This window comes from Canis lupus, chromosome 13, assembly GCF_003254725.2.
Source record: "Canis lupus dingo isolate Sandy chromosome 13, ASM325472v2, whole genome shotgun sequence".
NCBI classification, from domain to species: Eukaryota; Metazoa; Chordata; class Mammalia; order Carnivora; family Canidae; genus Canis; species Canis lupus.
The window spans coordinates 34,850,091-34,872,293 of NC_064255.1; the positions used below are offsets into that span (position 1 = coordinate 34,850,091).

Below are 22,203 nucleotides of genomic sequence, written 5' to 3' on the forward strand. Positions count from 1 at the left end.
GATGTGTGGTTGTGGACCTTTGGCACTGGGAATATGTTGTAGGCATCTGGTCACCCTGTTCTCCAAGCACCTCTTGGTGAGACAGAGTGAAGTAAACAGGACTGGACAAAACTAAGACAAGTAAGACGTTGTTAGCAAATGCCAAGATTTCATATGGAAATACTATGGGGCTTATTTCCAAAACAGTTTCTGAAGGGTAGTATTGTTTTACCATAAAATCAGTCCCTTTCTGATTTGAAATCCACTGAGGGAAAGGCTGAGGGAATTTTGTTGTTTACTCAACTTGGTACTACTGAGTGTCTGATACGTCTAACACTGCGGTCACAGCAGCACGACGGGGTCGGGATGTGATGGTCGAGGAAGCTTGGAGAGGTGCAGAGGCTTCCCAGAGCACCCGGGGGGCCAGGGCGGGGTCTGGGCCTAACACCCACTGGACTGACTGCTAAGCCCAAGCCTTCAATGCGGGAGCCACACGTGGAAGACCCCCTGTCACTTGCTGGCTCATGGAGGACTTCTGGTCCTCTTCCCCAAAGCTGTGGGGTGGGGCGGGGGCAATGGAACCAATACTGGATCAGGCCGCGGGAGACCTGGGTTCTATTGAACAGCTGGGCCACCAGCTTGCTGGTGGGTGGGTCTTGACTTTGGTAGACCTTTGTCCTTCCACTGGGCTCCACTGGGCCAGCTGTTGGCCGCTGTCCGCAGTGCTGAAGGCGCTCCCGTCCCTTGGCTCGCGCCTCACCCATTTCCTGGCCTGGGCCGCTGCCAGGAACCTGGTGAGATTAATCAGCAGGTTTGAAATGGCAAACTAAATTCCAAAGGTGGAAAAAGGGAAGAATTCTTTATTGGTTTGCTGAACCAGTGCCAAGGAATCTTTTCTTTCTTCCTTTTTTTTCTTAACTGAAAGCCATGTCTTTGACAATTCTCGTCATGCAAGCCTGAAGCGAACATCTCAATTTTTGGAGAGAGGCATATAATTAAGTTTCCACTGCCCAGGTGAGTAAGTGGAACACTACCTAATTCCCAAAGCCTCCTGTTTGCCCCTCTCAAAACCCATCCTTCTTTACCCCAGAAAGAATCTATACCAAATTTTGTGTCAATTATTCACTTGTCTTTACTTTTTTTTTTTTTTTTTTAACAATTTGAGTATGTTTCCTCAATAAATACAGTGATTTCTTTGCTTTGGGGACTTCGTGTAATTAGAATAATAATGCATATGTTCTCTGGCTGCTTTCTTCATTCCATCGACATGTTTTTGAAGTGTTCCATGTTGTTGCATATTCACCATTACATAGTACTCTGCTATCCCAAAATGCCACAACATACTTACCATTCTTAATATGGCATGTGGACTCACGTCCCTATTTCCTATTATGAACAATCCTGCTGCGAACATTCTGGCACGGGGCTCTTGTTGCACAAGCCACTAAATATTAAGATATGTACATGCTAGTGGAATCACTAGGTCGTATGGTACGGCCAGTTCGGCTTTACTAGGAATGGTAGAGACTTCTGGTGCTCACTAGATCGCATTCTGTCCCCCTCCCCAGAGGAGACATGCCCCAGTCACAGTCAGGAGGGGCCATAGAACTTGCTCTTCTCTATGGACCATGAATCTAAGTCACTTACATTATTTTCAGATTGAATAATCTCATTATGGTGTCAGACCCACCTCATAGTTCTCCCAGTTTGTGACTTGTCTTCCCACTTTGTGAGCAAAGGTTCTTAATTTTAATATAGTGAAATTTATCATTTTTATGGCTTGTGATGTTTGTGTCTTACTTAGGATATCCATCTCTACCCTGAGATCATAAAGATATCTATGATGTCTTCTAATTGTTCTATACTTTGGCTTTCACACTTAGGTCTTAACCTAGAACAGATTCTTGTATGTGGTGTGTAGTGAGGTCTGATGTCTCTCGCGGTGGCTGCTCAGTCTCCCAGCACTATTTGAGGGAAGGTCTCTCTTTCCACTGGGGTGTGGTAGCAGCATTTCACACATCGTGTGTCCATATGTGCATAGGTCTGTTTCTGGGCTCTCAGTCCATCCATGTTTCTATTCAGCAGTGTCTATTTATTTTGTATCATAATACATATTGACTTATTCTTCAAAAGTACATTGGCTATTACTGGGTCTTGGCATTTCTAAATACATTTTAAAATTGACTTGCTAAGTTTCAACAAAAAAAGTTGTGAAGACTTTTATTGGGGTTGCGTTGGCGCTATCTATAGATCAATTTGGTGAGAATTAATGCCTTTATGAGACAGAGGATTCTACCATTTAGTCAGATTTCCTTTAATACTGCCCGATAAATATTTTTCTCCGTGATGGTCTTACACATCAAAGAAAAAACTTACTCTTAGGTGCCATATTATTTTCCTATCACTCCTGTAGCAAGTTACTGCAAATTTAGTGCTTTAAACAATACAAATTTGCCATCTTATAGCCTGGAAGTCAGAATTCAAAACTGAGTCTCACTGGGCAAAAGGCAAGGTGTTGGAAGGCTGTGTTCTTTGTGAAGGCTCTAGGGTAGACTCTGTTTCCTTGTTTCTAAGATTGAAGCATGTCTTGGCTCATGGCTCCTTCCTCCATCTTCAGAGGCAGGGATATCAGGCTAAATTCTTCCCAACTTGCCATCTCTCGGATTGTCCTTTGTTTCCCTCTCCCCATTAAGGATCCTTGTGAATACATTGAGCCCACCTGTATATTTCAGAATAATCTCCCTATTTTCAAGTCAAGTGATTAGCGGCTTTAATTTTATCTGTGCCCATAACTCTTCTTTGCCACATAACCCAAAGTATTTCACAGGTTCTAGGAATTAGGACACGGACATGTATGGAATGCCATTACTCTGCCTGCCACAGATTCTTTGTATTTTTTTGTACCATAGAAATCAATGGTAAATTTCATCATTTTATTTTCTAGCTGTTGCTGTGGTTCAAAATTGCTGTGGATTTTTCTATGCTGACTTCGTCCCCCACAGCTTTGCTAAGAATTTATTAATTTTAATAAATCTGAATATTCTCTAGGATTTTTTGTGTGATTGGTGATATAATGTGCAAATGACAATAGTTTGGTTTCTTCCTTTCTAGTCCTTACGCCTTTTAATTTGTCCTTTGCATTTCTCTGCTGACACGGACCACTTATATGGTGTTGAATAGAAGTGGAAATAATGAGCATCCTTGTTTTGTTTCTGATCATAAAGAGAGTGCTTACAATATTTCAACATTAGGAATAAGGTTTGCTGTGTGTATAGTTTTTATAGATATCCTTTTATCCAGTTAGATTGCTAAGAGGTTTTTTGGTGGCTTGGTGGGGGTTGAAAATCATGAAAGAATGTTGATTTTTATCAAAGACTTTCCCCACATCTATACGAAGGGTATGATTTTTCTTCTTTTATTTGTTAACGTGGCAAATTCGTTATATTTTTACCAATGTAAAACCAACCTTGCATTCTCTGAATAGATGCAACGTGGTCATGATATGTCATCTTCTTCACATACCACTAATCCACTTGCTAACATTTAGATGTGAAGTTTTGCATCCACGTTGATGCATGATTTAGGCTGAAATTTCCTTTTCTATGCTGTCTGTCAGATTTTGGTATCAAGGTTACACAAGCCTCATAAAAGATATGAGTGTTTTTCCTCTTTCTCCACATTCAGAAATATTTTGTGTATCGTTGGAATGTTTTGTTCCTTGAACTAGAATTTACTGGTAAAAACTATCTGGGCCTGGATTTTCATTTGGAAACAGTCTTTTAACCATTAATATGATTTCTTAATGGCTTTAGGATTATTCAGTCTAATTATTATTATCATAAGTTTCCATTTTTATTACATTTCTCTAGAAAATTTATATTTCATTTATGTTTTCAAGTTTATTAGTATGAAATTCTTCATAATTTCCTTTTATAATATCCTCTTATTATTGTCTGCAGTATCTGATGTCCTCTCTTTTTTGTAATGTGATTATTTGTGTCTTTTCTTTTTTATTAATCTAGTCAGAGGTTTCTCAATTTTATTAGCCTTTTCAAGAAACAACCTTTGGCTTTTTGTTATTTGTGTTTCTTCTTTTATTAATTTATGATCTTATCTTTATTATATTCTTCTATCTTCTTTGATCTCTTCTACCATCATTTTCAGCTCCTAGGAATGGAGCTTAGTTCATTAACTTTTACGCTTCCCTCTTTTGAATATAAGCATTTAAGTTTATAAAACATCCTTCGTTTATCTGTATTAAACAAGTTTTGGAATATACTTTTATTATTATTCAATTTTAATATTTCTTACATTTCAGTGTAATTTCTTCTTTCAACTCTGAGTGATCTATAAGTGTTTCCTAATTTCCAAATACATGAGACTTTTATAATCAACTTTTTCTGATTGATTTCTAACTTAAGCATTATTGGGTTCAGAGAATGTATGACAACAGTCCTTCAACTATATACTGGGCCATAGGGCAAATATTGACATATGTCCTTGATAAAAATGTCTCTCTGTAGCTGTTGAGTGAGGTATTCTACATAAGTCTATTAAATCAAATTTATTGGTTGAATTTTTCAAATTTTCTGTATTTTTAATACTTTTTGTCTTCTTGATCTTTCACTTAGAGATGTTTGTATACTTCTTGTAGTTCTATCAGATGTGCTTTATGTATTTGAGGCTAGATTATTGGTTGCATATATATTTAGAGTTATTATAGCTTCCTGATGAGTTATCGCTTTTACCATCATGATGTCATTGCTTTTATCTCTAGAAATAATTTATCTTTGGCTTTAGATTTTCTTTTATTGGTATTTTTCTGGTATATCTTTTTCCTTTTGTGTAGTCTTATCTGGGGGTATATCATTACTTTATTTCCATAACTTTTCTTTATAACCATTTCTGTTACTTAACTGCTGTGTGCCTCATTTTTCCCAACTATAATATGAGGATAATACCATTGTTGTGGTTTTATTTGTTCTGCCATTTTCATTTATTTTTGTGGCCCCTTTTCTTTCCCTTTTGCCTCTTTTTGGATAGAATAATTGTGTTTTTAAAATTCCTTTTAGAGTATCCAGTTTAGAAATTGCTCACGGTATTTCTCCTTTTCCTAATGTTTACCCCAGAATTGAAATTTCCATGATTAAAATACCAAAGCTTAAATCTAAGTTAATCAATATCTTTACCCTCATCCTAAATCTTTGAAATTGAAATTAAAGCACCTTAGAACACTTTGATTCTCATCATCCCCTTACCAACATTTGTGCTATTTTGCTATATATGTTAATTCCACTGTTTTAACTCCATAATCCATAATTATTACACAATAAATGCTTGTTTAGATTACTCATGTATGTGCCACTTTATTGTTCCTTCTTGCATCTTTTTCTTTCTGGTATCCATTTCTTTCTGCTTGGAGTTCATTCTTTAAAATTTCCTTTAATGAGGTTTTGGTGGTGAAAAACCCTATTTTTTTAATAGGAAATGTTATCTCACCTGTTGAAAAGTACTCATGTTACTTAGCACATTCTCAGATATTATTCCACTGACTTCTGAACTTTGTTTTTGCTGATGAGAAATCAGCTATCAAGCAAATTGCTACTTTTTTTGAAGGTAATTTGTCTTGTCTTTCTAGCTCCTGTTAAATTATCCCTTTGCATCTGGTCTTTGAAATTGTATTATAATGTGCCTATTGTGTACTTTAAATGTTATGCTACTTGGAGTTTGTTGAGCTTCTTAAATATGGGGATTTTTGTCTTTATCATTCTGAGAAGTTCTCAGTCATTATCTCTTTGAATACTGCCTTTTCTCCATTCTCTTTACTCTCTCCTCCAGGAACTCTGATTAGATATATGTGAGAGCTTCTCACTGTCCTCTGTGTTTTCTTAAGTCTCTTTGATGCTTTTTAGTCCTTGTGGGCTGCATTTTTTATAATGTGTTCAGCTCTCTCTTCCATTCACTAGTTCTCCCCTGAGTTGGGTTTAATCTGCTCTTCTATTTTTCAGTTATAGGAGCTTCATTTGATTATTTTATGATGTTCTAGATCTTTGCTCATTTTACTTTTTTTTTTTTTGAGATTTAAAAAAAAATTATTCATTCATGAGAGACAGAGAGAGAGAGAGAGAGAGAGAGAACAGCAGAGGCACAGGCAGAGGCATCAGGCTCCATCCAGGGAGCCTGACATGGGACTCGATCCCAGGTCTCTAGGATCACGCCCTGGGCTGAAGGCGACACTAAACTGCTGAGCCACCCGGGCTGCCCTGAACCACCCGGGCTGCCTGATCTTTGCTCATTTTAATCTTTTCTCATTTCTCATAACATATTCAGCATACTTATTTTATAGTCTATGTGTGATAAAACCAATATCTAATACCTTTCTTTGAGCTTAAGTTTGCTGATTTTGTTTCTTCTGGCTCTCATGCTTGATCCACTGTTTCCTTTTGGATATGATAACTTTAACAGAGAATTATTCTTTTTCCTTATAGAAACTCGGAAATTTGGGACAACCATGAATTCCTTCAGAGAAGATGTGTTTACTTCTGTAAGATGCCATGTGGTGGCAGGGGGTGCTAGATGTCTAGGACCACGTTCAAACTTATGAATGTGGGGATCCCTGCATGGCTCAGCAGTTTGGTGCTTGCCTTTGGCCCAGGGCGTGCTCCTGGAGACCCAGGATCGAGTCCCGCATCAGGCTCCCTGCGTGGAGCCTGCTTCTCTCTCTCTGCCTGTGTCTCTGCCTCTCTCTGTCTCTCATGAATAAATAAATAAAATCTTTTAAAAAATCTATAAAAAAAAAGACAACTTATGAATGCCTCGAGGTTTGAGGAAGGTATTTAGGGAGCATGACTTGGGACTGCAGATTCACAGGAGGGCCAATTTGGGTGGGAGTCGGAGGGTGGAAACAGGGGAGTTTTATTTCTACTGAGTAGAGTAGGGGGTATTTTCAGTTTATCTTTTAATAAAGATCTAATCCTTTGGGCTTCCAAATTAATGAGGAGCAGCCTCCTATTAGAGTTCCCACCTGATGAGCTCAGGGATTTGTCTTCCTCCTTTCAATTTTGTAAGGCAGCAAAAACTGATGCTCCCGCTTTGACAAAAACCCTCAAAGTGAAAGCTGGCATCGGTGCATCATTTGCCTCTGGATTTTGCCTACACACAGGTACTGGGCTGAGTATCTCTCACTTCTCTGCCAGCCAAGAGATGCACTCACAAATGTGTTTTTTTTGTATAATTACCAACATTTATCATTGTTTTTAGTAAGAGTCTTAGTCTAGGCCCCTAACCCATCATGTTGACACCCTCTTTTGATCCTTAATCCCTTAAGACACTGTTTAGAAGCCCCAGGAGCCAGGTGCCCACATGCACATCACTCTTTTCTGCTTACTAGGACCAGGCTGGCTCATAAGGCATTATAATGACAGTACTTTCTGGGCTGGCAGGGATGGTCTTTTGAAACCATCCACAAATCCAGCCTTTGCTTGAATGCAGAGAGCTCATTGTGACAAGTTACAGAGCTCAGGCCTTTGTCAGGCAATCCATTTCTCATTTGAGCATGTGTGTTAGAGAGATCTGTCTTATATTATTTCTTGTTACCTAATAAATTAACCCACATAGTAGACTAATGGGGAACAGAGATGTCAGGTGTCAATCTTCCTAGAATGGTGGAATGGCAGGTATATGGCTGGACACGTACCTTGTAGAACAAAGAAAGGCAATGAGAAGAGAGGAGAAGGAACCCAGGATTTATTGAGGAGTTGCCGTCATGTGTAGGAACACGGAGGATAAGGTGCCCATGAAGTAAGAATGTTTATCTCCATTTATGGAGATGAAAATGAGAGGCTTGAAAGATGAAAAAAGAGATGAGGAAAAGAGATTTAATTTAAGCGACTTGTCTGAGGTCAGAGTTGACAAGAGGCTGAGCCAGGGTTCAGGTCCTCAGGCATCTTCCTAGGGATCTTTGCTCCGCTTGGTGAATTTTGGACGACAGAGCATGATAGCTAGGTGATTGTGGGGCCATGGCAGGCCTGTCCTGCCCAAAGGGAACAAATGTCAGGAGGGCACAACCAACCCGGCTCAGCTGGTGAAATGAAAAGGACACAGCCTATTCCTGGCCCTTGGGAGGGAGGAGGACTCTAGATCCCCCAGCTGTAGGACCGCAGTGTCCAGGAGCCAATGGCACGGGCACCTGGAGGAACCAGGACAGGGAGATGCCAACAAGCAGCACCCCTGCTTTACATGGCTCCCTGGCTCCTGCTGGCCCCACGATGAAGCTCTGATTCTTCCAGTACACGTGGCCTGACTCAGTTCACCCTGACCCGGGGGCGACGGGGGCATTCTGACAGCGGAAAGGGCAGGGGCATGGGAACGCAGGCTTGGCTGGGCCATTTTTCAGGGTGCCTGGGTTATTTCTAACACCGCTTCCTCCAAAAAGACAACATTGTCCCTCGTCCTTCAAGACTTTATCGCACTTGGTATCTTCTCTGGTAACTCTTGCAAAGTTTTTGTTTGTTTATGGAACTAAAAGTACGGGAAAATTCCAAGAAGGACAATTGCCAATATCTGCACCAGAGTCACACATTGTTCTGCATGAGCTTTCCTAGGCTTTAATCTGTCTCTCTCATCTCTGTCTCTCCGTCGTCTCTCCCCACCCAGGTCTCGATCATCTCGCCCCTTTACCCTCCATCATCTCTGTCTCTCCCCCACCCTCCATGTACTTGTAAAGCAAGTGCAATGGGACTGAAGTGCCCCCAACCTGCACCCCATTCTGAAAGCCTCTCTTGGGCCCCAAGGGGGCCACTATTCTAGGGGAGGCAGGTGTCCCTGCCACCTCCTCAAAGGATTTTTCTAGATGACTTTTGATGCATGGAAGCAGTAAAGTTTTTTGTGACTGCAGTGGGGGCAGGGGTGTGTGTTGTGCACCTGAATGGGGCTGGCTGTGTGCACGTGTCACCCACGACAGCCACACTTGGCTGTACACGTACTATCAGCCCGTCTGGCCTCGTGTCCGTAAGTGCCGTTGATTCATCCGGGCGCCGTTAATGGTCATTCAGGTTGCCGTCAATTTTTTGTTGGTCAGAGGCTGCTGCGGGGAGACACGTCTGCCTTCTGTGGTGCTGAGCCAGCGCTTTGTCCTGTTTCCTCTCCCCTGACTCCCAGTCCGCGCCTCTCCGTCTGGGTGGGTGGGGGTCCTTGGGCGGCCGTGGCTCAGGATTTTACAGAGAGCAGACCTGCGGCCTGGGGTCTTCTTGTCTTGGGCGCCCTGACGACCCAGGCCCAGCCTTGCGCTCAAACTCCCCCCGTCTGCATCTTGTGGCCTCTTCACGGACTGTGTGTGTGTGCTTTGCTCAACGTGTTTTGCATGATGGAACTTGGGGTCCCAGGTGGGACCTCAGTGACCCCGTGGACAACACAGAGCACCCGGGAGATCCTTGAAAGAGCCCCATGTCTCCTGTTCCTGTGGGTGACGGATTTGGAGGCTGCCATGGGGTAGGTCCCATTGTTCAGAGCAGGACACTGAGGCCAAGGGAGGCAAAGAGGCGTCACCAAGGCCACACATCTCACAGGTGGCAGGGCCACGACAGCCGGGGAATGGCTATGCTCATTCTTTCACCCGCAAGTGTTTGCTGGGCACCCAGACATGCCCGCACCGTTCCAGGCCCCTTAGCTACATAACCCTCAACCCCCGCTGAGGGGCATCATCATCTCCAACCTACGGACGACAGATCAAGGAGCAGAGAGGTGGAGGCGCCCGCCGGTGGTCGCACAGCAAGGCGGAGCTGGGGCTCTGTTTGAGCTGCAGACGGCATGGCCTCAGGGCTCTGCCCCCAGGCTGGGGACGGCTTGCAGCCGATTCCCACCCGGGGCCCTCCACCTGCCGGCGCCTTCCCAGGGGCTCACGTTTTGGCAGAGGACAGAGCACACCATGCACGGGCGAGCAGAGATCGTTCCAGGTTGGGCCACGTCCTCCAGGGAGAGCCGGGTGGTCAGGACAGGCCCCCCGCGGGAGGCGACGTGGAACTGAGGTGGGGACGCGAGAGGCCACGTGAGGCCTGTGGGCAGAGCGCCCAACGCGCGGAGGGAGCAGCTGAGGCCCCAGGCACACAGGCTTGGCGACGGAGAAGAAAAGGCCGGGACGCCGTGTGCCTCGCGGGGCGGGGTGCAGGGACAGGAGGAGAAGCGGGCAGTGGCCAACACCCCCGTCCCCCGCCCCCCCAGGCCCCCGGGCCCCAGCCATAACCACCCCTGGGCACAGCCCCTCTTCTTCCCCTCTTCAGCCACCTGCTTCCGAGCCCTTGTCTCCCGGCCTGGCCTCTCCTGGGTCCAGGGGCTCGTCGTGGGGGGCGCTCCACCTGCCCCAGAGCCCCCAGGTGCCTCCTGGGGCCTCCCTGCCCTCCCCGGGCCCTGGGGCCGTGCACTCCCCCCAACTAACTGCCCATATGCCTTGCCCTCCGGTCTGTGCCAGGCCTCCTGGCACATGCTTGTTCTCCCACTTGAAAGCCCTTCCTCCATCCTCCCCCTGGTGAACTGCAGCAAGGCCAAGGCCAATGTCCCCCATCTGAGCCCAAACAGAGCCCAGCCCCCACCCACCACGTCCCCACAAGGTCACCCATCACCTTTTCACAGGCCCCGTCCTCAGGGGCTGGGGGGAGTGGTATGCTCTCCGTGCTCCAGGGGTTCAGGAGGCTGCTGTCCTGCCTCCAGGTCTTTGCTTAGCACACATCCCCCTTCCCCGCAGTCCTAGAGATCCCTTCCTCCTCCTCCCCCGGGAAGCCTTCCTTGATCCTCCTGCCCCCACACCCACCAACTCGCCCTCTAGTTTCCCCACCGTCGCTGTGACTGCGGGCTCTGGGCCTGGCTCCTGCTAATGGCCCCCGTGCACCTGCCCACAGGCCCAGCGAGCAGCAGCGCCCCCTTCCCAGAGGGCCAGCTGGGGCAGGTGCCGCTCTGTTTGCAGCTCGGCACTCGGTTTAATCCGGGTAAGCCCGGTTGGGTCCTGGGCTCCCTCCTCAGGCTGGGCCAGAGGAAAACCAGACCCTTCCGCTGTCCTGCTTTACTTACTGTTTGCCCCGTGCTGGGCCAGCGGCCCCCCGAGCTCGGCCGTGCCGCTGGGGAACTGCTGCGCTTCCCTCCGAAGGCATCTCCGTCTCTGGACACGAGCAGAGGAAGGACAGCCTCACACGGGCCCTGCGTGGGGCCCTCACGGTCCGGGCGACTCACCTGGGACAGGTGTGCAGCATGGACACCGCAAATGGGACCTCCTGCTGCCCGGGGCCACAAGGAACATTCCCAGACCCCGGCCAAGGGGCCAACTGGCCATGTAGTGAGCACATGCAGGGCACACAGGATCCGCTCATCTAATCCTAACAGCCGGTGCCCCAGGGGATGAGCCGAGCCAGATCGACCCCGGACAAGGCCTCCTGCGGGCTTGCCCACCTCACCTCCCCGGACGGTGCGTCTGGGATGGGGGACGGTCAGACTCAGCCCCGTCCTGGGGGAGCCACGGACAGCCGGGCACGGCCTTGGAAGCCATTTCTTGCGCCTGAGTGAAGGGTTTCAGCCTTCCCTGCTGCAGCCCCTGCCACGGGGGACCTCCTGGGCAGCAGCGCACCGCGCACCCCCACGGCCCCCACTGCCCCGCGGGAGGCCACAGACAGGGCCAGAGGCCGCCTCCCTTCCCGGCTCAGTGAGGGAACCTGTCCTCTACTCACAACGCCTTCGGCCGCCCAGTGTGGGGTTCCCACCCCAGCCGATCCCACACTTTGCCCCTGGCGGGGCGCCCTGCAGATCCGCTCAGCTCTGACACGAACTGCTGGGGAGCTGGGTGAGGGGCTCAGTCCCACCCCCCGCTACAGAGACGCTTCACAAGTCCTGGGCACCCCTACGTCTAACCAACCAGCTACACGTTGGGGTTCCCTGACCCCCTCCTCAGGTTTGAGAATTTGCTAGGACAGCTCACGGAACTCAGGAAAGTGCCACTTGGGTTTACCAGCCTGGTATCGAGACTGTTACAAGGGATACAGGCGAATGAAGAGGCGCAGGCGGCAGGTCTGGAGGGTCTGTCCCCTGGAGCCGGGGTGACCGCCCCGCAGCACGTGGACGGTGCACCCACCAGGAAGCTCTCCGCACCCCACCGCTTAGGGAATTTGGCGGAGGCTCGTGGCCACAGCTATCATTCACTCACCTCCAGCTCCTTTCCCCCCTGAGGACGGGGTGGGGCTGAGCATTCCAAGCCTCTCATCATTCTGGGTCTTTCTCTCATTAGAACAAAAGACACTCCTATCAGCCGGCTGGCCGGAAATCCCAAGGGATGTAGGAGCTCCCTGTCAGGAAGTGGGGGCAGAGACCCAGTATCTATTCTCATTACACGACACCCAGCCTGTCTCAGAAAAGGGCCTTGGGCAAGCCTCCACTCCCTACGCCGCCCACAAGATCCCTTAGAAACTTCTAGCTGGTAGCTGCTCGGCCTCCCAGGAAGCGTGGGGTTCAGGTCTGCTGGCGCCCTGGCCGGCTGGCGGCAGGAACGAGCTCCCGGGGGTTGGGGCGCCCGCAGGCCAGCTCTCGCTCCAGGCCGGGGGGACCCCAGGCAGCGGTCCTCACGCCAACGCTCCCTCCCGTGCTCCTTCCCTTCCCTCTGACTCCTCACGCCCCCACGGGGCCCCCTCCTCCTCCGGGACCTGCTGGTGGCCTTGGTTCCTGTCTCTGGGTTTGCTGGGGGCACTCACACCAAGACCCTTCCTGGCTTGGCCTCTGCTGAGAGGCTCCGTCCATCTCCCGCTGGGAGGGGGGGCTGCTCAGGGCAGCTGTGAAGGAGCTTGGGGAGCGGGGCCACCACAGCCCCCGGGAAGCTCTGTGCACTTTGCATAAGGTGCCCCCGCCCCAGCATCACAGCCCTGCAGGGTGAGGGCAGGGCACCCTCCTCTGAAGTCGCAGCCTGGCGACTGTCCCTATGGGCTGCCCAGGTAGCCCCGTGGAAACGGGGAGGTGCCAGTGTCCTGCCCAAGGAGTGATGTGGGCCACATGGACTGACGGAGGCTGTGGGGGCAGAGGGGAGGCGCCAGGGGACTGCCGGCGAGGAGGGGAGGGGAGGACCGAGGGGAGAGCCCGCCTTCGCAGCCCCACAGGGGCTGTCGCATCAGGCCAGGGACGCCCCACCTGTGCCCGCTGTCACTCCCGGACATCTTCCCGAGCGTTTGAGTGCGTGGAAGAGAGAAGCAGATGTCGCGTGACCTCACGAGAGAGAGCAAGGGGCCCAGATGGCCCAAGCCGTCGTGAGGGGGCTGAGGAGCGGGGCTCGGGCCAGGGTTCTGAGGGGCCAGGGAGCCAGGCCTGAAGAGCAGCACATGCGCAGGAGGGGATGGGGGGGGCACAGGCCATGTGTGTCGGGGGCGGGGGTCTGTGCACTGTCTCGAGTGTGCGGGAACCCCTACCTGAGCTGGGGCTGATGGGTGGGGTGGCCCCCGACCGCACCGGGCAAGCAGACGCGCAGACACACAGACGCAGGCGGCCCCACAGGGAAGCAAGGCAGGCCCTTTATTGGAGAGCTTGTCACAGACACGCGGACACACGCAGGCCAGGGCACCCCAAGCCCAGCCTGGAGGCAGCCCCAGGCCCGGAATAGCCGGCAGAGCCTGGGGGTCTGCCTGCGGGGGGCAGAGGGACCTGCTTGGCACCGACCCCCTCAGCGCCACCTCTCCTGCCTGGGCCTTGGGAGAAGAGCGGCTCTGGGGGTTGCCAGTGGCCGAGGGGCGGCTCCCTCGCACGCGACTTGTCTTCCTCCCGTGGGCCGTGATCCCCAGGCCACAGGACAGGGGGCAGGGCCGGGTGGGGGCCCTCAGGGTTTGGTCAGTGCCAGGCTCCCGCAGGGGCCCTGGGGGCCAGTTCAGGAAGGGGTGAGGCTGCTGTGTCTGGGTGCTGCTGGGAGGAGGGACGGGGAGGGTAGGGACTGAGGGCTGGGGCCGGGGGCAGGGGGTGGGGGCCAGGCCAGGCCCCCCATGGCTGCCGGGTCACCTGCACCCACAGGAGCGCGGACCCGGACGTGGGCAGGGGGCTCAGGCCGGCGCCTCCAGGGCGCGCACGTGCACGCTGGGCAAGCAGAACCAGGAGGGCGGCAGGTCCTTGCTCGCGCTGTCCTGGTGGAACCGGATGTGGAGGAAGAAGTCGCCGGTGTAGAGGAAGAGGAGGGCTCCCAGGCAGGCCGACTGGCCGGCGGGCTGCACCTGTGGGGAACAGGGGCGACGTCAGCCCAGCGCAGCAGCGACTCCCAGGGCCTCCGGGAGACCCTGACCTGCCTGGACGGTGGGCGTGGGGGCCCCTCCAGGGCTTCCCTGCTGTGCTTCCCCAGGCAAGCGGCTGTCCCTCTCTGAGACCGCGTCTGGCTTTGGAAGGAGCACGGCACCTCCCACCCCGGGCCATCTGGGGGGGTTCAGGCCGGGTGAGGAGTGGCTGGGTGACAGGGGCGTGAGGAGCGTGCTGTGGACGTCACCGGTCCCTCTGGGCCACGTGCAGCCACCGCGGGGCAGGGAGCACTGTGGGAACGGAGGCCGCTGACGGCAGCACAGGGCAGCAGGCCTGACACCGTCCTAGGCGCCCTGCACCCGCCCCGTCTCCTTCCAAGCTGCGAGGCGGGGTCCAGCCACCCTGGTTCACAGCCAGGACTCGGGGCGCAGAGGAGCGAGCCGCGTGCGGTCCACGGGGAGGCGGGCAGGAGGGTCCGTGCAGGGGCCCGTGCTGGCCCACCGCTGAGCCCACCGCCCGGGCGAGGGCTGGGGGCAGCGGCACCGTGGCCCCGGGGGCTGCTCTGGGGCTCGCAGACCGCCACGTACCGCATCAAGGTAGAACGTGCTGGAGCCCACGAAGGAGACAGCGTCGTGCAGGTCGTAGTTGTGCACGCCGTTCTGGTGGTCCTGGAAGGGGGCCACGGTGAGGGCGAAGGGGCCCACGCTGCGCGGGCTCCGGTTGGTCAGCCGCACCTCCAGACGCACGGGGTCGCCCACCCGGCAGGCCGCGGCCTCACAGTCGCATGGCTGTCCGTCCACCAGCACATCTGCAAGGGACACAGGACACAAAGCTGTCGAGGGCGCTGCCCCGCGGCCTCGCTCACCAGCCTGCCATTCCCTCCCTCCCTCGCTCCTTCCCACACCGAGGCAGCCGCCGCTCCGTGCAGGCTGGGTGCTGTGGCCCAGTCCCTGCTGAGCGGATGTGAGGGAGCCAGAGCTGTAACCAGGGGTCTGCTGGAGGGGCCCGGGCTCACCCGGGGTCTCCCAGATGCTCCTGCCTGAGAGGGCTGAGCTGCGGCCCGGCCAGGGGCTCCCGCAGGAGGAGAGCAAAGCCAGGAAACACAGGGGGTGGGGGCGGGGGGGCAAGAATGCGGCAGGGGCCGTCCGTGCAGCGCCGAGGACCTGGCCGGGCCTCTGCCACACGCACTCCTGTGGATTCCCCCAGGGAGGGCTGGGCCATCCTGGAGCACCCCAGAGGAGAGGCCTGAGCCTGAGGACCAGAGTGGGGGCTGGGGGGCAGAGGGACGGGGCGGGGGGCCAGGAGCTGGGAAGGGCCGCACCAGGACGTCCCAGCAGGATGGCGGAAGGGGTGGGCGGGGGCCCTGCTTGGAGGCATGTCCTCGGGACAGACTGACGGCAGGACACAGTCTTTGGGGAGAGGCTACATGATGACAGAGGCAGACATGGGAGACCAGAGCCTGAGGCGCTGGAAGAGCAGGAAGGAGCCTCCCCTGGAGCCTCCGGGGGGAGCACAGCCCTGCCGACCCCTTGGAGCTGATCCTCCAGCCTCCAGACCGCGGGGGCGCAAACCCTGCTGTGTGAAGCTCACAGTCCCTGGTGGTTTCTCCCGGCGGCCCGGGACACCGACACGGCCAGGGAGAGGTCACTGGCTCACTGCCCTGGCCACGGAGCCCAGGGAGGGGGGCCCAAGGCCGCAGCGGGCTTTGCGTCCCCCGGTGCCAGCTGTGCAGCGGCCCGGGGGCCAACCCTGCACCCCACCAGCCTGCCTCCACTGACCTCTACTTGTTCTGTCCACGGGCTCAGGGAACAGTGACGTGACAGTGACACTCCCGTGTGCAGGTCCTCACGTGTGAGCACTGCCTGGAGCTGCAGAAGTGCTCCTGCCCAGACGATTCGTCATCACGTGCCAGCTGAGTGTGACCCCGTCATCACCATGACCCATGGCACGGGGCGGGGGGAGGCCGACTGGGGACACTTCCCTACTTGCTGCTGCGGCTTCTGACACTAGGTTACTGCCGGGGAGACGGCCCTGGGGGCCGCTGGGGGCCTGGAGCCCCTGCGAGGAGGCCAAGTCCTCACTCGGGGTCCTGGAGGCACAGGTGTGGAGGGAAGTTGGGGGTGGCCTGCCTTTGGGGGGGCAAGGAAAACCCTCCCCTCGGGGCAGGTGCTGTCCTCAGGGAGGGCTCGATCTCTTCAGCTGGCCTTGCACAACTGGAGCGAGTGTGTGTGTCAGTGTGCAAGCACATGTATGAGACGCATGAGTGTGTAGGAGTCTGAGAGTGTGAGCACGTGCAGGACATAGAATGTGTGTGGCTGCCTGAGAAACAGTGTCAGGATGTGTGAGAGAATGAATGAGTGTGAACGTGCATGAGTGGGTGAGTGAGCACACGTGAGTGAACATGCGAGGGTGCGTATGAGTGTGTGTGAAGGTAACGTGCATGTGTGAGCACGTGTGTGCACATGTGAGCGGGGAGTGCACGTGAGTACATGTGAGCGTGGCAGCGGGAGTGTGCGCGAGTGTGGACGGAGTGGGCGGCGGCGGGGTGGGGGCGGCACAGGATCGCGGGGCCAGGCCCACCCGCCCGTGTCCCACCGAGGCCATTCCTCCGGGAAAGCCTGACATCAAGTCTCCTCCCCGTGTTTGGTTTCTTTAAAATTATGAGGTTTTGTAACTCGCTGCAGAACATTTAGGAAAAACACAGAAATAAACCTAACTTTCAAGGAGCCCCCCAGAACCGCGGCCCCTCCCCGTCACCACCAGCCCCGAGGTGACGACCTCCTTCGCGCCCCTCCCGGGTCTCCGCCGCCCGCGTGTCTGTGAGCAGGCTTCCGGGGGCTGCGGGAGACCCCACCGGAGGAATAAGCTGCAATTCACCCCCCAAGCCCACTTGGGTCGAGTCCGCTTTTTCAGGATGGAAATCTCCCCGACGGGCGCGTTTCCTGCTGAGCTCTGCCTCGGTTCCCGCCGCCTGTCCCTAGGACCCCGTGTCGGGACCGGGGCGACGGCGCAGAGGTCGCGGCGCTCCTGGGAGGGTCCGACAGCAGGACAGCGGGGGCCCCCGAGAGGCTCCGGCCCCGCTCCACCCCTGAGCTCCCGCCTCGGGGCCATCGCTGTCTGCCACTCACGCGCCCCAACATCCAGCCCGCGCCCCGGGCCCCGCTAGCACCTGCGGCCGAGCGCAGGAGTGCCCGGTCTGAGCCCCGCCCGACCCGGAGACAGGCCAGGGCGGGTGCGCGGGGGGTGCCCCTGCCCACCCCGGGGGGGGGGGGGGCTCAGCGCGCAGCCGGGCCTGGGTAACGGCGGCTGAAGAGCGGAGGCGGCGGGCTCAGTCGAACCCTCTTGAATCACGGGGACCGTGGAGGGAGCAGGTGTCCGGGCGCCTCGGCTGCTGGTTCCATTAAGGGAAAGATACGATTATGTGCAAATCAGTGACGGGTGGCTGCCTCGTCACACCTCGGCTCCGTTCTCCCCGCGGAGGACTGTGCGGGTCGCTCGTCTGCTAGGGCGGCTGAGGACTGGCCTCTGGCTCCCCCGCGGCGCGGCCCCCAGCCCTGCGGGCTCCCCCCCCCCCCCCCCCCGGGCAGGGGGAGGGGAGACTACGCTGCACGCGGCCGCGGCGGCCGGTGGCAATCCTCCCCTGGTACTTTCTAGAAGGAGCAGGAATCTGGGGCCTTGAGGTCAGGCCAGGCAGCAGGGGTGGTGCACGGGCCCCTGGCTAAGCAGGAGGCGGAGCTGGGGTGTCGACTGTGCCTCGACCCTTCATCTCCGGGACGCCTTTGCCAACCCGCCTCCTGCACCTCATCTGCAAAACTGGGATAATGACCCCGGGGTAGGCGAGAGGACCCGAGAGAGGACCTCCCCTGCTCTGGTCCGAGCTGAGCGCTCCTCCCGGGCCCTGGATCGCTGGCTCTCGCTCGTAGCTGTGCCGGCTGCCCCCCTCCCCGGGGAAGGGGTGCGGCCCTCTGGGAGGCCGGACCCCACCTGCCCTGCTCCCTGCTGCGTCCTCACTCGGTGCTACCTGGCCCAGCTTATCCTGGCCTCAGTGCTGGAAGTCCTGCCTCCAGGAAAGCCTTGGTGCCAGGCAAACGGGACAGCTAGGCGTGCCACCCCGGGATCTGGCGGCCGTAATGACTGCCCACCGAACTGGAGGATTTCTGTGCTAGGAAAGCGGCTATTTCCTTCCTTTCTGTAGTCCAGCATCTCAGACCCAGGTCCAGGGGCCCCAGGACTCCCCGGGTCACTCCCCAGGTCCCTGGGAGGACACAGCAGGGCAGAGCAGAGGTCCATGGTTCCCTAGAGAACAATGGGCTTCTAGAATCAAGAAGGATGTCGTGGCTGGTCTGTCCTGGGACCCATAGGGTGCTGCTTCAGAAATCTGGGGGAAACGTGCCTCAGGACGCTGGGGATGCGGGGATGCTGGGGATGTGGGGATGCTGGGGGTGCCGGAGACGCAGGGATGCAGGGATGCTGGGGATGTAGGGATGCCGGGGATGTAGGGATGCCAGTGATGCCAGAGATGCAGGGATGCCGGGGATGTGGGCCGTGCTCAGGTGGGGCTTGGCACCCCCCAGCACTGTGGCCCAGTGCACCCCCGGCTGAACCTAACTGGCCCCTCTGGCTCTGAAGCGGACCAGCTGTCCCATCCTGGGAGGAGGGCCCCACTGAGCAAGGCTGGGACGGGCAGCTGGGACCAGAGTGGAGGTCTGAGGGGGCCACCAGGGGTGACAGGACTCGCTAGGAAGGAGCTGGGGAGGGATAACAACACTGCTCGAAGGGAAGCCGTTCAGGAGTCATTTCTCAAGTGCAGGAGGGATGAGGGCCCCCCGTTAGCCGCGGGCCTGAGCGCAGGCAGGGCTCGGCTCCGGCTTTTCTGTCGACTCCCGTCTGCGGCGGCCCCCGTGAGGACCCTGGGTCAGCCCCCCGCCCTCTGCACGGGGAAGGGGGTGCCTCGTCCCCTGGCCCACGGCAGGACCGGATCCCTAGAGTGGTGGTGGGTGAGCTCCTCCTCTGTGTGTCTAGGGGACTAGCCAGCCGGCCCCAGGCGGGCGGGGACGCCGCTGTGAGTGTCCCGTGCCACCCGCACGTCCTGCCCTGGGGGCCCTCGCCACCACCCCCCCGTGTTGCCTTCCTCCTGTGTGCGGGGTGGGCCCATTGAGGCCTGTGGGAGGCCGGGTGTGGTGTTAGGGGTGAGTGGGCCTCACTCCTCCCCTTGGCCTCCAAGGTCACCTCTTCCATGTCCCACCCCACGGCAGGTGACCCTCCTGCTTGGCTCTGTGGGCGGGGTCGGGGCTCCTGCACCTGCAGTCGGGGCTTTCCCCCCACTGGGCACCCACGCCCAGCAGTCAGCACGCCCGGGGGGTCGGCCCTCAGCATTGCCCTCCCCGCCCTGGCCCAGGCCCACGTCCCAGCAGGCGCCCTGCGTGCACATGTCCTGTTCTAGCCCCCCACACGGCAGGCAGAGGGACGGTGTGAAAACGCCATTCAATCCTGTCCCTCCTTGCCTGCCAGTCGGCTTCTCTTTATGCTCAGAACAAAAGGGGGGCTTTGGTGGGCTCCCCCCAACACAGGCTGCTGTCCTTCCCCACTTCTTGTTCTAACCGCACGACCTCCCTCCTGCTCCTCCAGCCTGCCCAGCACGTGCCGCAGGGCCTTTGCACCCGCTATGCTCGCCACCTTGGCCCTCTCTTCAAGGCCATCCCCGACCACACCGTGAAGCGTCCTCCCACCTTCGTCACTCTTCCGCACCCTCTGTTTTCCCACGGCTCTCGACAGCTTATCTCTTGTTTACCCACTTGCTTAACTATTGACCGTGTTCCTTCTTCCGTGGATGCTGCAGGAGAACTGGCACTTGCCCGTGTCCCCAACGCCAGGCCAGGCCGGCACTCGCTCTGTTTGATATCTGCGGGACGACCAAGGGGCCAGACGAGCGCATGCGTGTGCTTTGGGGCTGGGCAAGAACCCCCACCCGTCGCTGGCTGTGCCCGGGCCCTGGGGGCCCCTGTGACTCTGCGGGGGGTGGGGGCTGGGCCGTGACCTCGAAGCGCCCTGCAGCAGAGAGGACGCTGGGCCCACCCGCCACTTCCTGGCTCTGGGTCCCTCCGCGGACAACGATGTGACTTATGCAGGAGAAGCTCCTGGGAGCAGGTTCGTCCCTTCCCCCCAGCGGTCAGTTGGGTGGCAGCCGCCCTCCCCCTCCGCCCCCCGCCCTGCTTCGCCTTCACTTCCAATAGCAGCCAGAGTCACGGACTTAATTTTGTCCGGCCCAGAATCCCTCGTGAGACGGTCGCCGCAGTTATGCTCCCGCACGTCCCGGCTCTGGCAGAAACACTTGCTATAAATAGATGCCAAGTTGAGGAAGGGCCCGGGGGCAGGGGGGGGTGGGCGCACGCTGTGGGGCACGCAGAGCCCAAGCCGCCCGTGCCAGCCTGCGCTCTGGCCAAGGGCGGCCACTGCTGCCACGAGGATGGGGTATAGGGGCCCCTGGGTGGGAGGGGTCTCAGGGCCAAGCCCCCGACTGGCAACCTCATGTCCCTCCTGGAGGGCACACAGGGCAGGTGTGGCTACCCGTGGGGACACCGAGGGGCAGGGGGCTGGGGGAGCCGCAGCCAAGGACCCGTCCCCGACACCCCAGCCCGTGGGAGCTTGGCCCTGCAGAGCTGGCTGTGAGCCTGCAAGGTAAGCAGGGGCAGCACCCACATGCCTGGGGGGCTTCCCAGAGGAGGGGGCTGGGCGAGGTGCCCATCACCCAGGTCTTGGGGTCGGTGTGGGGGGTGGGGGTAGGGCCTCTGCCTCTGGCCTATTTCCTGTCTGCCCCCAGAAGGGGCTGGAGAAGCTCCGGCTACCGAAGGCTCCCGGAGGGCAGGCACGAGGCTGCTTAGGGCCCCCCCAGCTTCTGCCACATGTGGCCTTCACGGGGCCTCCACGGGGCCTGGCCATGGTTCGCAGGGCTGTCGGGAGGGCCTGGCCTTGCGAGACTCGGAGGCACATCCTCGGGCTCTGCCAGCGGGCTTCGGGCCTGTCACTCCGGAGGTCTCCGCGATTGAGGACGCCCAGGAGAAGGTGGCAAGGGCAGCGCAAGGCCTTGTCCAGACGCAGCCCCGGTGCCCAGGCCTCCAGCACGCTCCGGCCCGACTGCCCGCTGCTCTGGCTCCGCGAGCCCCTGCTGCAGCCCCGCCTGCCCCAAGGCTCCACAGCATCCTCCTGTCGGGCTGGAACCTCTGCTGTCCCACGTCACAGGAACATCAGGGTGCTGGGCCCACGGGGCACCCGATTCTGATGTCTGGTGCCCATGGTCTCACTCAGAGGGGGCAGCAGAGAGGGGCAGGGGAGTGGGTGCCGCGGCGGGACCTCCCTGGCAGGGCGAGCCCCCACCGCAGGCTCCGGGGGCGGGGGTGTGAAGGGACACGTAAGACTCCAGCCCACCCCAAGGCCATGTGCGAACGGACTTCAGTGGCAAAGAGGGTGGATTTCTTGCTCAACTGGCCTATCCGTCAACCCGCTGGCTTCTCCTCTGGACAAGGCTCCCGGGGCCGGGGGAGCACGGATGCCCGCTCCGCCCTCACCCACAGCTCAACCCTCCCTGAGAAACAGGACGGCCGAGGAGACGTTAGGCACAAATGCCTACCTTCACATGAAACATTTTAAAGATGTGGGAACGAGGCAGCGGGAGCTCATTAGGGGACATTAGGGGAAGCCCCAGGAACAGCCCAAGTGCGGCGGGTTGGGGGGCTCTGCGCAGCTGGCTTCAGTTAGGGCGCGGGTGAGACTCACACACACCCCTTCCGAGTCAGCGTAAATTTCAGACGTGCCTACATTTTAGAGTCGATTTGATTGAGGTGACGCTTGGGAATTAATGGAAAAGCTCTGTCACACTTTAGTGAAGCAAAAGAAATTCCAGCAGAAAAGCAAGCAGAGCCTGGGATGCGCGGAGAGGGGCGAGGCGAGGGGACCGTCCTGCCCGGCGACTGTCCCCGGGAAGAAGGT

At 56.2% G+C, this 22,203-nt stretch overlaps 1 protein-coding gene across 1 annotated transcript in view; it reads right to left on the bottom strand.

Moving 5' to 3' along the window:
• Window positions 1-13,489: 13,489 nt before the first annotated feature.
• The window catches only part of TRAPPC9 (trafficking protein particle complex subunit 9), a 543,982-nt gene continuing 535,268 nt past the window's right edge, over window positions 13,490-22,203 (bottom strand). The window contains exons 22-23 of the mRNA XM_025450136.3: window positions 14,805-15,025; window positions 13,490-14,198 (exon numbers count right to left, since the gene is read on the bottom strand). Of these exons, the coding sequence (XP_025305921.1) occupies window positions 14,031-14,198; window positions 14,805-15,025 (389 nt within the window). The 3' untranslated portion in view covers window positions 13,490-14,030. The remainder of the gene's footprint in view (window positions 14,199-14,804; window positions 15,026-22,203) is intronic.